This window comes from Marmota flaviventris, chromosome 10 (assembly GCF_047511675.1).
Source record: "Marmota flaviventris isolate mMarFla1 chromosome 10, mMarFla1.hap1, whole genome shotgun sequence".
NCBI classification, from domain to species: Eukaryota; Metazoa; Chordata; class Mammalia; order Rodentia; family Sciuridae; genus Marmota; species Marmota flaviventris.
The window spans coordinates 109,750,564-109,764,767 of NC_092507.1; the positions used below are offsets into that span (position 1 = coordinate 109,750,564).

A 14,204-nucleotide genomic window follows, 5' to 3' on the forward strand; every position below is an offset into this window, starting at 1 on the left:
GAGAGAAAGCAGGGAAGAGCTAGGGGAGAAATGAGATCTCAAGTCCTGGCCAGTACAACAGAGAGCACAGAGAGGAGCATTCTTTGTTGTGTATTTTTGAGGCCTATAAATGGCAGTAGTAGTCAACTGGATGGATTATAGGTCCAAGAAAAGTGAGGGTGTATCACACAACATGTTCAAAATATTTTGCTCTCAACCTTCAGGTTAAATATGTAGCCACTACCCACAGATGGCTATTTAAGTTAATTAAAGAAAAATTTTAAATTCAGTTTCTATGTCACACTAGCAACATTTCAAGGGCTCAATAGCTACATGTGGCTGGTGTTTCTGGATTCAGAAAGTGCAGGTGTAGAACATTCCCACGGTCACAGCAAGTCCTATTGGTCAGCATCACGTTAGAGTGTTGATTACTTAAAAATATATCAACATTTAAAGCTTGAAGTTTGTTCGTGAGGAAATATATATGGCCCCGAGGTTAAGAGGCACAGACCCGAACTTTTGGCACTCAAATCCTGTCTCAGCATGCTACCAACCACTCAGTTGCCTCATCAGTGAGACATGGAAAATAATAGTGCAAATTTTACAAGGTTCTTGTCAGGATGAGTATACATAAAGCATTTATAAAAGCTCCCAATATACAGTAAGTGCTAACTAAGTGTTAGTGCTTAGTATTGTTAGTTTCTCATTGAAGCATATTTCCATATTTTAGTATCTGTTATTAGAGAATAATATAAACTTATTCACGTGTCTAACTCTTTCTGCATGCCCCTTCTCCACGAACCAAGCCTTTGTCAGATGGGTTAAAACACTTTTTTATCATGGCGATGTGTGAGAACAGGGGTGGCCTCTCTCCTTACTTGTAGGAGAGAACGTCAGCTGCTTGGAGTACTGGGTATGTGAGCAGGCCCACAGTCCCGTCGTGCTTCTGCTTGGCAGTCTTTGCCTGTGGGGGATGAAAAGAGGAGGGAAAGAAATCTGATTTGAATTTAATTATATTGCTCAATTAAGAAATTTTTAAAGTAAGCAAAGTGTGATCTGAAGCCACCTGTAATAACATTATATCTCAATTCCTTTTAGCAACTCTAGCCGTCTTTAGCTGGTTTGTCTTCATGCTCCATGCCTGGGCAGGAATAAGGTGAATCAATTTTTCTTCATTTTTTTTTTTTTCTGGTACCGGGGATTGAACCCAGGGGGTGCTTAACCACTGAGCCATGTCCCTAGCCCTTTCTTATATTTTATTTACAGACAGGGTCTTGCTGAGTTGCTCAGGGTCTCACTATGCTGCTGAACTTTGAACTCATGATCCTCCTGTCTCACTCTCCAAGCTGCTGGGATTACAGGTATGCGCCACCATGCCTGGCTCAAGGTGAATCAATTTTACTAATGTCCCTTTATTTGATTTATTCATGTGTTTCTGGTCCTGGGATTGAAACCAGGTACCCTCATGCTAAGCACGTATTGTAACACTGAGCTATCCCACAGCCCCTTGCCCGAAGGAAGGATCCCACACCGCTACTACTTTTTACTCAATTCACTAAAGTACATACTAAGGCATTTTCTAGGTTTCCAAATCAGATAAATTCCAGATTTCACAGATAAGAAAAGAAATGATCATGAAATTAAATTTCCACAAATTAACATGAGTTAACATTCTCTTACTACAATTTATCTGATAAGGGTTGGTTAACAATTATCACTGGATAAAATCATGAACATTTAATTTGGAAATGAGCAAATGGGAAAATAATTCAATTTTTAAAAGTTAGCAAAGCATTAGATTTATAGTCTTTTTAATATTCGCATACTGGACCTAGAATTACAAAGTAAGCAAGGAGACATGAAGAACATTGCTTACAGAGCACCTGTTACATCTGCCTTGCCATTTGTTACTCATTAATCCTCCAAATAACCTTAACCTCATGCCCACTCTCCCATCAAAATCAAGCTGGGTGCTATACCCAGGGCCCTAATATCCTGCCCTCAGAGCACTTTTCACATGTTGTGACTTGTATAATGTCTTTCTCTAAATAGACTACAAGCCTCCTTCAGGGCTACTCTGTTTGTCTTGTTGACTACACTATCTTCAGCACCTAGCATGACAGAAGAAGACTTGCAGAAGGCATTGCTGTAATTCACTAGAGAATGAAGGCCCATAGAAGGCAGTATCACCCCCAGGATGAGGGTTTGAAATCCACGTGTTTCCTATAAATAGAAATCATGGACCAGTGGAGAGGCTTCTCCGGAAAACCAATGTGCTCACAAGACCCTTAGAAGCTATTTCCTAGGGAGAGCAGTTCCTAATTAGTATTAGGTTCCTACAAAAAGGACTTCACCATTCAACTTAGTGGTAGAGTATTGTGATAATACGGGATAATCTTAACCTAAAATCAAAATATAGAACATTAGAGAAGCTAAGGCTAAGGCAAAGTCAGTGTCTAGACAGGACACACTGCCTGGCTTTGTGATGGTGCCTTCTCTTGTCCTTGCCTGAGGGAAAGGAATAAAGGTCTCCCTGGGGCCTTTTCTCTAAGAGCACTAAATCCCATTCTTGAGGCTCTACCCTGAGACCTGATCACCTCTCAAAGGCTTCTCCTGTGGGGGTCAGACTCACCAAGAGCTATGGGGAGACACAAACGTCAGACCACAGCTTTCAGGCACTGTCACTACAAAGCTGTTTCTATCCTGTATGCAAAGGCTTCTGAAGATCCACTTGAGGCCAATGGCCCTGAAAGTATGCTCAAAGCCAGCTTGAAACTGAAAGTAGTGTTGACATAACTGGGGCTACCTACCCTCAAGTTATCCAATTGCAAAAAAATAAGTGGAAGTAAAGTACTTTGAATTATACAATTTATTTTTCTCAATCAAACTTCTTAGTGAAAGTATATCCTTAATTTTTTCTGTGGGTTTGAACTGTTGCCTGGACTCAACTTGTTTAAATGTTAAATAAAATATGTTGTCTCTTCTCCCCACAGTGAAAACATTTCTTCCTTACTGCCAGTTAATTCCCGTGGGGATGGGTGGGCAACAGCAGTAATCCAGAAACTGTGATTATTTGTTAATTATAACATGGTACTTTTCAAATCATTACCAAGTCTATCCAAACACAGACAAAAACAGTTAGTAGGATTTTTAAATGAGAAGAAATCTTGGTGAACCTAAGTCACATTTTGTTTAATGCCCTGAAGTAGAGAGGTGGAAGAGGCTGTCCCAGCCTTCCGGGGTTGCATTCCACAGAGGAAAGCAAACTCAGGGCTCCCGGGGCCCAACACACGCATAACCAGAAGGGAAAATGGTTTCCTTTCTGATTTTTAAGCAGATCACTGATACTTACCTTCCACTGGTGTAAATGCTGTAATCGAGGTAGCCTGACCATGCAGGTAAGGATCCAGTTTAATTGTGTGTGTTCAGACACCTAAAGAAAGAAAACAACATCAACAAAGGTGGCCAGTGTTTCCTTGCATGGAAACAAACTCAACAGACAGCAGGTATTATCATAAGCCACTGAAGACACCCCAGGTCAAGGTTATTGAAAGAAGGACAGGTGGAGAGGGCTTAGTTGTGATTCATGCTGCATAGAATCTTAGGCGAGGAAGAAATTATAAAAGGCCAACTCATACACACACTACTCAAGTGTTCAAGTTCTCCACAGCATCCCTAGCAAGGGGGTGACCAGTCTGTTTCAATATCTTCAGTGAGAGGGATTCATTATGTCCTAAAGCCACCTATTTTACCCTTCAAAAGCTAAACTTACTAAAACAACACACACACACACACACACACACACACACACACGTTCCAAGTCCTCTCTAAATAACTTCAAAGTATATGAAAAAGAACATCATATATACATAGCAGAAAAAGGCACCAAAGTTAAATATTGAATTCTTGAGATCTAGAGTGATTTGAATTTTAGGGATTGCTTTATCATCCCATCATCTGGAAGGGTATTTTTATCATTTCTAGTTCTTCCTCTACTTCCTTCTCTTTTTCTAATCAACAGGAAAATATCAACTTTCCCAACTTGTTTTTGTTTGAATCAAATTTAATGAAGTAACCAAAGCTAGCAAAAACTGGGATGATTCTTGGGCCCTGGCCACATTCTAACTGATCACCCAGAATTTAAGTCCTATGCATCCCGTTTTGAGCCCTGGAGATTCCCAGCCGTTCATCGACTGTGGCTTTTTTTTGTGTGTATGTGTGTCCATATGATTTCCTTAAAAAGCAGAGACTGTTGCCAACTCTGCAAAGTAGCCCCAAATGTGTTCTTTGTGGGTTTTGCAAAAGGAACATAAAGGAATGGGGCTGAACCAGTCCAGGCTGATTTTACTAGCAAGGAATCACCATCTGTTGTAAGATAGTTTCTCATTTTTTTCCCCTCAAGTTATAGGGAGGGAAGAGTAGTTTCCCACGTGTTTGACAAGGAATCACTTTTAAAGTTTTGCAAGTTGCTGGGCTGAACCTGTTGTATTTCTTCCAAGAGGCATTTGGGTTTCATTGAGGCCACTGACTTTGACAGGACTCTCCAAGCAAACTGCTGACTGCTGCTATAAACAAACAGCTATCAGACAAAACAGCAACTGGGGATGTAAGCAAGGGGATTAGAGTAGCCTCTAGTCCATCAAGCAAAAGGCACTCTTGGTAGAAGTAATACAAGGCTGTTTTTAGGCATGAAAAAATGTAAGATAATTTTTTCCCCCTCTTTACTGGGTTGGGGAAAGGAATGAAAACACAGAAAATAACCATGGACATGTGGAAAGAGACAAGATGACTCCTTCCCTTCATCTCTGGTTCACATGCTTAGCTTTGGTGATACGGAAAAAAAAAAAAACTATCAATGTCTCCATGAACTCAAGTATTTTCCTTGGATAAGCTTTTTATTTGGACATATGGAATGAAACTTACTTAATGTTTTTCAGAGATCTTCCTAGTGTTTCCAAAATAGAGAGCATCAAGTTAATTCAAATTATTCTCATGCAGAAAAAGTAGGTCAAAGGTGATTGATTTTTCATAATCCAGCTTCAATAATTGCACAAGAAAAGAAGTACTTCAGAATTTAGTTCTCTTCCTATTCAAGACAATTTCCTGGAAAGGTTCAGATTTTTACTTGAGGAAAAAGAAAATATGGTAGGTAACTAATTACAATATTTTCTTGCATCGTGAAGCCCCAAAATAATAAGATCTGTTTTAGCTACAAAAAAACAACGGTATGGGACAAGAGACTGGCCACAAACAAGTCAACTGTGATTAAGTTGAAAAGAACTGAAGATTTCTGACCCTCTAATTGTAACAAGTCAAGTCATGTATTCGTCAGCCACAGCAGTTTTGCCTGTCTTGTTCACTCCTATGAAACACAGCCTGACGTTATATGTGCTCAGTAAATACTTCTCAATGTACAAAGTCCATGAAAGGCTCTGGAATAATAGGGCCATTATATTTGTCATCTTGATGCTGATCCAGACAGAAGCCATTTCAAGGGAGTGATTGAGATGGATTACAAAGGCATTAAGAGTGGGGCTAGGATGCAGGATATGAAGATAGAGGTATGAGGAGCATAGCAGAGTGGGGTTAAGAGGGCCACCTTTGCAGTAAAGCTACCTGGATCTGAATGCTAGTTCTGCTACTTAGTAGCTGGGTGACCCTGGGTAAGTAACTTAATCTCCCTATGTCTATGTTTTGTTTCTTATAAAATGAAAAAAAAAATAGTACCCACACGAAGGTACTTAGAATAATACCTAGCACATATTAATCAATATTATTATTATTATTACTATTATTATTATAGATAAATTTTAGAAATACTACAGGAAATTCCCATATAACTTCCACCCAATCCCCGCCATGGCAACAACTTGCATAACTATAGTTAAATATCACAACGAAGAAACTGAACTTCAAACAATCCATCCTACCCTAGTTAGATTTCACCAGTCTTACATAGTGAAATCTAAAAAGGGTCTATTTAATTCTATGAAATTTTATTTACATGTGTAATACATTTGCTTTTTAGGGAAAGATAAGAGATGGGTAACAAAGAGCAGTTAGAGAGCAAACATTTTGTTTTTTAAGGGAGGAAAATACTATGGTCTGATGTACTAAGTAGGAAGAGAGCCAGGAAGACACAGGAAACGATTAAATCAAAGAACAATGTTTCTGAAGGAGGAAAGGGAAGGTGCCCAACAAAGTCAGAGAAACAGAGGACTAAAATGTCTTCCACTGTAGTAAGAGGTGAATGTGGCCGAGGTATATCTTGTGAGCTAGGAGTGGAGAATGGACAATTCAGAGGAATTCACTTCTAATGAGCTCTGTTATCTCTGAAAATAGAAGACAGGGCAATTAAAAACAAATGGGGTAAGAAATATACTTTACAGAATTTCTGGGTTCGATAGGAAGGAACAAAAGATCTTCCAAAATGGAATGAGAGAAGCCGATGTTTTGAAGATATTCTTATAGGTGAAAGGGGCCCATGGTGCATAAACTGTACTCTTGGGAAGCCTCTGAAATACTCTCCTTAATCATTATAGGTATTTTTAAAATTTGCAGAAGAATTCAAATCAGTTCACTGCACTTTTAACTGACTTTTCAAAAACAGGATCCACAAAGTGCTAAACATGAAGAATAAGCCTTGATAACACAAACTGCATTAAAATCAGGAACTTCTCTTTATTACATGCCTTAAATGCAAACTAAAGCTATGTATGATATACCACTACATATTCACAGAATGATTGAAGTGAAAAATCCAACAGTATCGGGTGTGGTGAGGATGTTGAGTAAATCCCATACACTGTTGTGGGATGTAAATTGGTCTACCAACTTCAGTAAACAGATATACCCTAGCGCTCAACATTCACTTATCCTCTGACCCCAAAATTTAATTCTAGGTATATATTCAGCATAAATGTCTTCATATATTTCCCCAAAATAAATGTGCAGGCACACTGTAACAATCCCAAATTTGAAATAATCTAAATTTTCCACGTGTAGTTGAATAGACACATAAATCACAGCACACAAAGAATAGGCAAAGCCATGAGGATTAATGAACAATTACATGGAACAACATGAATGAGTGGAAGAAAGAAGCCAGGTACATACCAACAAAATGAGTGCATATTGAAAAAGAAAATTTATACAACATTCACAAATAGGTTACCTTGGGGACCAAAGTAGTAAGTAATTTGAAAGAGAAATGAAGAACATTCTAGCACTTACATGTGTGCATTCAGTGTGAGAAAACAGATTTATGATTTTGTGCTAGTAGGCATGTTTGCTGTAGCTAATATAAAGTTATATAAAAAAACTGAAAAAACTTGAGTCAGGTAGTAAAAAACTCAATAGATGTGATAAATACTAGATTGCATACAACTGAATACAGAATTAGAAGAAAAAAACCAATCACTCCATGGAGAAACAGATGGCCCCCAAATCAAAGCGGACTCTAAATCCTTTCAATGTGGTCAGAGGAGAAAACAGGTTCCCAGCATTGAAGAAAAAGAAGGAGGCCAGAGCAGCCATCATACTGTGCACACCCAGGTTTTATTCTTGTTTCTTTACTTCTATTCCTTATTACACTTGCTCCCTTTGCAATTTCATCTCCTTTCCATTGCTTTAAGTGCAGTTCATATGACTGATGATTTCAAACTTACACCCAGCCACACTTCTCTGATGAGCTCCAGATTCAGGTACCCGACTACCTGTTCAGCATCGCTGTGTGGACATCTAATGGACATCCCGAGCTCAACATCACTGAAACTGACCTCCTGATCCCCCATCCCAAACCTGTCCTGTTCCAGGATGGAAACTCTACCCTGGCAGTTGCTTCGGTAGAAACCTTGTGCCATCCTTCACTCCAGTTTTCTCACACCCTATAGCTAACCCACCTACAAATCTTGTTGCCTCTATCTTCAAAATATATTCAGGACTTCACCACTTCTGCCCCTGTGGCCCGGGGCACCATCTCTCTCCTCTGGCTCACCGTAATAACTTCCTCAGTGGTCTCTGATTCTACCCCAGATCCCCTCTGGTCTATTAGTAACAGAGCAGCCAAAGGGAGCCTTTCAAAACATAGATCAGATCACTTCTTGGCACAAAACCCTTAAATTCTCATTTCCTCAGAGTAAAAGGCAAAGTCCCGTAATGAACTGTGAGACCAGGCAAGGTCATTTCCCGCTGCTCAACACTGTTACTCTATGTCACTCTGGAGGCTCCTCCAGCAAGCTGGTCTCATATTCCTGGAATACACTGATACACCCTCACCCCAGGGGCTTTGCCAGGGCTCTTTCCTCTGAAATAATTCTCAACCTCCTGATACTCACCTTAAGTCTGCTCAAATATTATTTTATCAAGGGGGCTTGCCCAGACCACATTGAAATAGCTGTCTATTCCCCTCCACCCCACTCCCAATTCTCCTTCATCTTTTCCCATATCATTTGTCACTATTTAATATACTTTGTGTTTGGCTTATTTAATATGGTTATTATTTATTTTACGTTATCCCAACAGAATGTAAGTACTATGAGGGCAGAGATTTTGGTCTGATTTATTCACTGATATAACATGAGTACTGAGTTTAGGATATAGTAAGTGCTTATTAAACATTCATGAAATGAATGCATGAATAAAGTTAAAAGTTTATTAATAAGAAATGCCTGTTAAAATGTGGTGTAATAAATGTGGCATAATGGCACCCTGTTCACGAGTATAAGAAATAAGCTAGATTTACTTGAATAAACATAGAATATAAAAACCCAGTTTCATGAAAAAAAGAAAACTGCAAAAAGGTACTACAGCATTACACCCCTCATGTAAAAATTTTAAACCACAAAACAAGTTATATATATTTTGATGGAATTATAAGTACAAAATATGAGCGTGTGGAAAAGAAGTGTGAAATATGAACTAGATTGATATACAGTGAATCTAAGGTTTTGATTGCCTGGAGTTAGAGAAAAGTGATGCAGGGGATGGAAGTAAAGAGGCTGGGCCAGGACAAGGATTAAAGAGAATTTTAACTTCATCTGTATATGTATGTATGTATATATATATATATATATATATATATATATATATACACACACACATACACACACACACACACACACACACACATATATATATATATTTACTTTTTTTTTTTTTCATATAAGAAGTCAAAGTAAATCCAGATATTAAGAATCTTCATTCAGCATTCCCAAATGCTTGGCATATCGTTATCTGTGTTTCACTATATTTAAAAAAATCAAAAATATTTAATTAACAAGAAGAGTACAAAGAAGCATGATTCCAAAAGATATAGCTGCTAGGTATCAATCACACCTAGCTAAGCAATTACTGGTTCAGTAATTCCTGAATCAAATCTCTAAGATACTCTCTGTCCCTTAGGGTTTTACTATTTCCCATATAAATGTTATCTTCCCAGGAATCAGGTCCTGTAAGTTCTAGATAGGACACTTGGAAGACTGTTCAGACTCACAAATTCCCATTTATTTCTTCCTCTTGGAAACTAGCAATTTCATGCTGAGTTATTTTTATTAGACTCTTATCATCCCCATGACAAATCCCCTTAACAAGAACCTTGTTTGAGAATCTGATTTTAATTAAAATAAATCTGTATCAATGATGAACTCTCTTTCCAACTGCTCTGCCTCCTGTCAGTACTTGTATTTGCCAATGAATATTGGTCTCTACACACTTGGTGTTGCCTATTTCTTTATCTAACACTTCCAAAGCTAAACGAGTTACTTCTATCAGCCAGTTCCTGACTTAAAGTCATTTCCATTTAAATTCTGTTGCTTAATATGTATTCACTTATGTGTGTATGCATTTTTTCTTTACCTGTAGCATTATATTTATCAGCTTTTGCTAGGCTATGTCAATAAATAAAACAGAGTGCTTATATTAGAAAACGTTATTATTAGAAAATTATTATTATTAGAAAATGTTTATATTAGAAAAGAAGAATGGTTGCAAATTAATAAGGTCCACTAGAAAGTTAGTAAAGAACAAGGAAATAATTTCAAAGACAATAGATAGAGTAATGAAACAGGAAACAAAGATACAGTAGACAGCCTCACAAAATCATTTGTTCTCTAAAAAGATTCAGAGTAGCCTCTAGCTAAACTCATCAGAAACAAAGAACAATGGATATTTCAAGAAAAACAACCCAGAAGCTGTGGGTAAAAAAGTGGTAAAATTTTAGCTTTCCAATGCAAATGAGAATTTTTGAAAACAAATATCCATCACTATGTGCTACACAGTTTCCCAACACTTGCAGACTTCCCTGATGAGATAGTTGGTGATATTAACTACATGTTTGTGTGTGTGTGTGTGTTTTATCTTATAAACAAAATGTGTTGTAATTTGTAAGTTTTATATAAGTCAGTCTTAAAATACATTTTGGAGATAATAAAGAATAGCTTCATGCCATTAAGCCAAGAAAGAATTACTTTAAAAAACACTTCAGAAGCACACAATCACAAAGGAAAAGACTGAATTATGTACATTAACATGAAAACTTCTGTACAACAGACAGCATTTAAAAAGACAAACCATGGTCTAAAAAAAAAAGACAATATATAACAAAGGATTAATATTCAGGATATGTAAAGAACTCCTACAAATCAGTAAGAAAATAAAAACAGGCTGGGGATTAGCTCCGTGGTAGAGTGCTTGCCAAGTATGCATAACACCCTGGGCTCAATCCTCAAAATCACAGACACACACACACACACACACACACAATTACAAAATGATAAAAGATATGAAAAATTTACAGAAGAAATTAAAAGGGTTAATAAAAGTGCCTAACCTTACTAGTTTTCAGGGAAATTCATATCGAAACAATAAGATAGTATGTTCCATCGATAATAATGGCAAAAGTAAAATGTCTAATAATACAAACATTGCTGAGGACTTAGACCAACAAGAACTCTCCTGTTAGTGGGAATGTAATTAGAATCCAATTTGGAGAGCAGTCTGGCAAAGCCAGTGAAGTTGACCATATATACATCATATATCCTCATGATTCCACTCTTAGGCATCTATACTTAGAGAAAGTCTTTCAGATGTACACACAAGTTTTTCCAAGTATGCCCTGTAGTATTGTTTATAGTAATAAAAAGCTGAAAAAAAAATCTATATATCCTTGGCCAGGAAACTGGGTAAATAAATTGTGACAGAGCCCGACTAATGGAATACTATACAACAGTCAAAATAAACTAATCTCGGACATGTAACATTGAACAAAATAATTATGCATGCAAGAAGATATGTAGCAGAATATCATTTACATAAAGTTTTAAAAAATGCAAAAGAAATCATATAAATTATGGCCATATCATATTAAATAACAATATAAACACATGTGGGAATGATAAATATCGAAATCAATAGAGTGGTTACCTCTGGGGAGGCAGAGAGTGAAATGGGATTAGAGTGAGCTAAACAAAAAGTTTCTATTATATTCGCAAAGTTTTATTTCTAAGAAACAAAACTACATGAAGCAAGTATGCTAAAAGGCTAGAATTTCAATCATCTTCACACTTTTCTGAATGGCTGAAATAGTTCTTAAAAGCTTACCCCAGAAGAAAAATCCTTTAACAAGAAACTCTCCTGAAACTCTTTTATCATTAAGGATAAAAGGAGCATTGCCATTATTTTGACCTCTACCTTCTAATCCCAATTTACCTTTGTACAAATCCTTTGCAAAATCAGGGAGCCCATGGGGAGCAGTATATGGACGGCCAAGCATGACGCATCATTTTACTTAAATCCCTATTAGAGAGTTCTAAGGGGGATTCAGGAAAGCTGAGGAACTGGCCCAGTGGATCACAACTGAGAACAGGTGACAGTGACATACTAGCTAAATGGGTCCAGTTCCAAAGCCTGTACTCTTTCCACCACGGATCTGATGGCAAGACAGGAACTCTTCTGGAAGGTATCATCAACACGAACCTCTTTCTGTGTGTGGGATAGACGCAACGTACACACTGCGCCTTGCTCATCAAGGCACACAGGGGTGCAGATCTGGGCAAGGAGGGGTACTGGTGGAGACTCTGGAGAGAAGGAAACGTGTTAAGAGTTTGCTTATATGATCATTTTCCTAACTTCCCCTTATTTATACCACAGGCCACTTGGATCCTTGCCTCCAGGAGGAACTGGGGAGGTAATGCCACCTTTACAAACAGACCCCCAAGCCTGTCCCTCCATGCTGCTGGTTGTTTGTCCCCTTTCTACCAGGAGCCGAACATACACCTGCTGATGGTTTTTATCAACTCAGGATCCAACAAACCTAACTATGTACTCAAATGCGCTTCCAAAACCACCAGGATAGACGGAAGACGACAGAGACCGTCCAGTTTGGGGCCTTGTTTCTACACCTCTAAAAAAAGGGACAAGGGGGTCGGGTGTGACTTTCGTTTGTATACAGCGAGCCAAGATGCCTGTAGTCAGTTCCTTTGGCCTTCATTCAGAAACTGCTCTCCCTACAGTTCCCTTTTATTTATTTATTATTATTATTGATTTGAGTTTCCTGGGAAACAAAACACAACTAATCAGAGAACAAGGCCACATTCCAAAGCTGCAGATTCCATTTTCCTCCCTTGACTTTTCTGGGGACGGCTTTGGACCTTTTGTAACATGATGTCCGATGGCCTCAGCTGGCCCTTTTTCCTGGCCTCGGCAGGAAGCCAGGGCCTAAAGCTATGTCTTTTTCCACTTCTACCTTCCATCTGCAGAGTGATTAGATTGCAGGGAGCGTGTGGATACCTGTGCCTCAGAGACATCTGGGGGACTCAGACTGCATCTGCACTGAGGCCGGTTCTGCCTGCGGGAAATAAAGGCCCCTGACTCTGGCACTGAGATGGAAATCTCGGCCAGGCATTCTCTGACTCTCCCCACTGTGTGTGTATACACATGTGTGTTTGCACTCGCACATGTGCATGCGTATATACACACACACACACACACACACACCTTTTAAAAGAGAGGGTCTGTAAAATTCTTCACATATGGCAAACATATTGTAGGGGAAGAACCATGACTACAGGCCAGTGGGAGAGAAAGAAAAAGAAAATAATGAGAAGAATCTTCAATAAGTCTAAATTGTTCCAGTCAGGCTGCTGAGAAAGAATGCAAAGGATTGGAGATGAAAATTATTGGTAAAATCAGCATTATAGCATAGCTGAATTCTTTCCCTATTTCACATCATTACTAGGACTCTCTCTGATGTACAACAATAGCACATGAGAAAACTGTTTTTATGCTTTAGTAGTAAATATTTGTAAAAATATATGTAAACGTAAAAATACAAAAATGTAATAAATGTAAAAATACACTGAACACAGTGGATACATTTGAGAAAAGCACATCACATAACATAGAAGAATATTTTTTTCTCTGATTCATAATTTCAAAAATTCTTAATTTTACTTACCAATAATTGTGCATGTGTAGGTGCAGGTGGAATTAATTGTAACTGGCATTGGCGCCCAGTATTTTAAGTATAATTGCTTTCTAAATTCTTATCCTCTCTATCACATATTTAAGGATCAATGAAATGCTTAAATGTTGTAGAAAACTCTCAATATAAAGGAACTAACAAAAACCATTTTCTTTCTTTCTTTTTTTTTTTTAGTGCTGGGGATCAAACTCAGGGCCTTATGCTTGCAAGGCAAGCACTCTACCAACTGAGCTATATCTCCAGCCCCCCAAAACCATTTTCTAAATGTAGACAAATTATCATTTAATTATCTGCTTATAAATTAAGAATTGATTGATCCAACAAACTTTCTCAAAATGAAAACAGAAAAAAGTTCTTCAACGTCTGCTTTAAAGACATAACTTGTGAAAGTGAACTGAATCATCTGAACACAAAATATACTGACAATATAAAGTCCACATAGGGATTTGACAATATAAAGTCCACATAGGGCTGGGGTTGTGGCTCTGGGGTACAGCACTCGCCCAGCATGTGTGAGGCCCTGGGTTTGATTCTCAACAAACAAATAGGTAAATATAGTCCATTGACAACTAAGAAAATATTTAAAAAAAATAAAGTCTACATAACTTGGTGGGTGTAGTGAAAGAAATGCTGGCCTGTTATTCCCTGGGGCTCACTGTAGAAGGCCTTTCTAACTAAATTGAGATTTTTTACTTAGGGCAGGAGAGAAGCACTGAAATATTTTTAGTAAAAATATGAACGTGGC

The 14,204-nt window shown here is 38.0% G+C and overlaps 1 protein-coding gene across 5 annotated transcripts in view; it reads right to left on the bottom strand.

The window, feature by feature from the left end:
* Wars2 (tryptophanyl tRNA synthetase 2, mitochondrial) overlaps positions 1–14,204 on the bottom strand; it is a 74,137-nt gene that overhangs the window by 12,505 nt on the left and 47,428 nt on the right. For 4 of the 5 annotated variants that reach the window (XM_034636820.2, XM_027940258.2, XM_071618232.1 and 1 more), the window contains 2 exons: positions 3,332–3,412; positions 858–943 (listed from right to left, as the gene is read on the bottom strand). In XM_034636820.2, coding sequence (XP_034492711.2) covers positions 858–943; positions 3,332–3,412 — 167 coding nt within the window. The remainder of the gene's footprint in view (positions 1–857; positions 944–3,331; positions 3,413–14,204) is intronic. The other variant, XM_071618233.1, reaches the window with a different exon arrangement.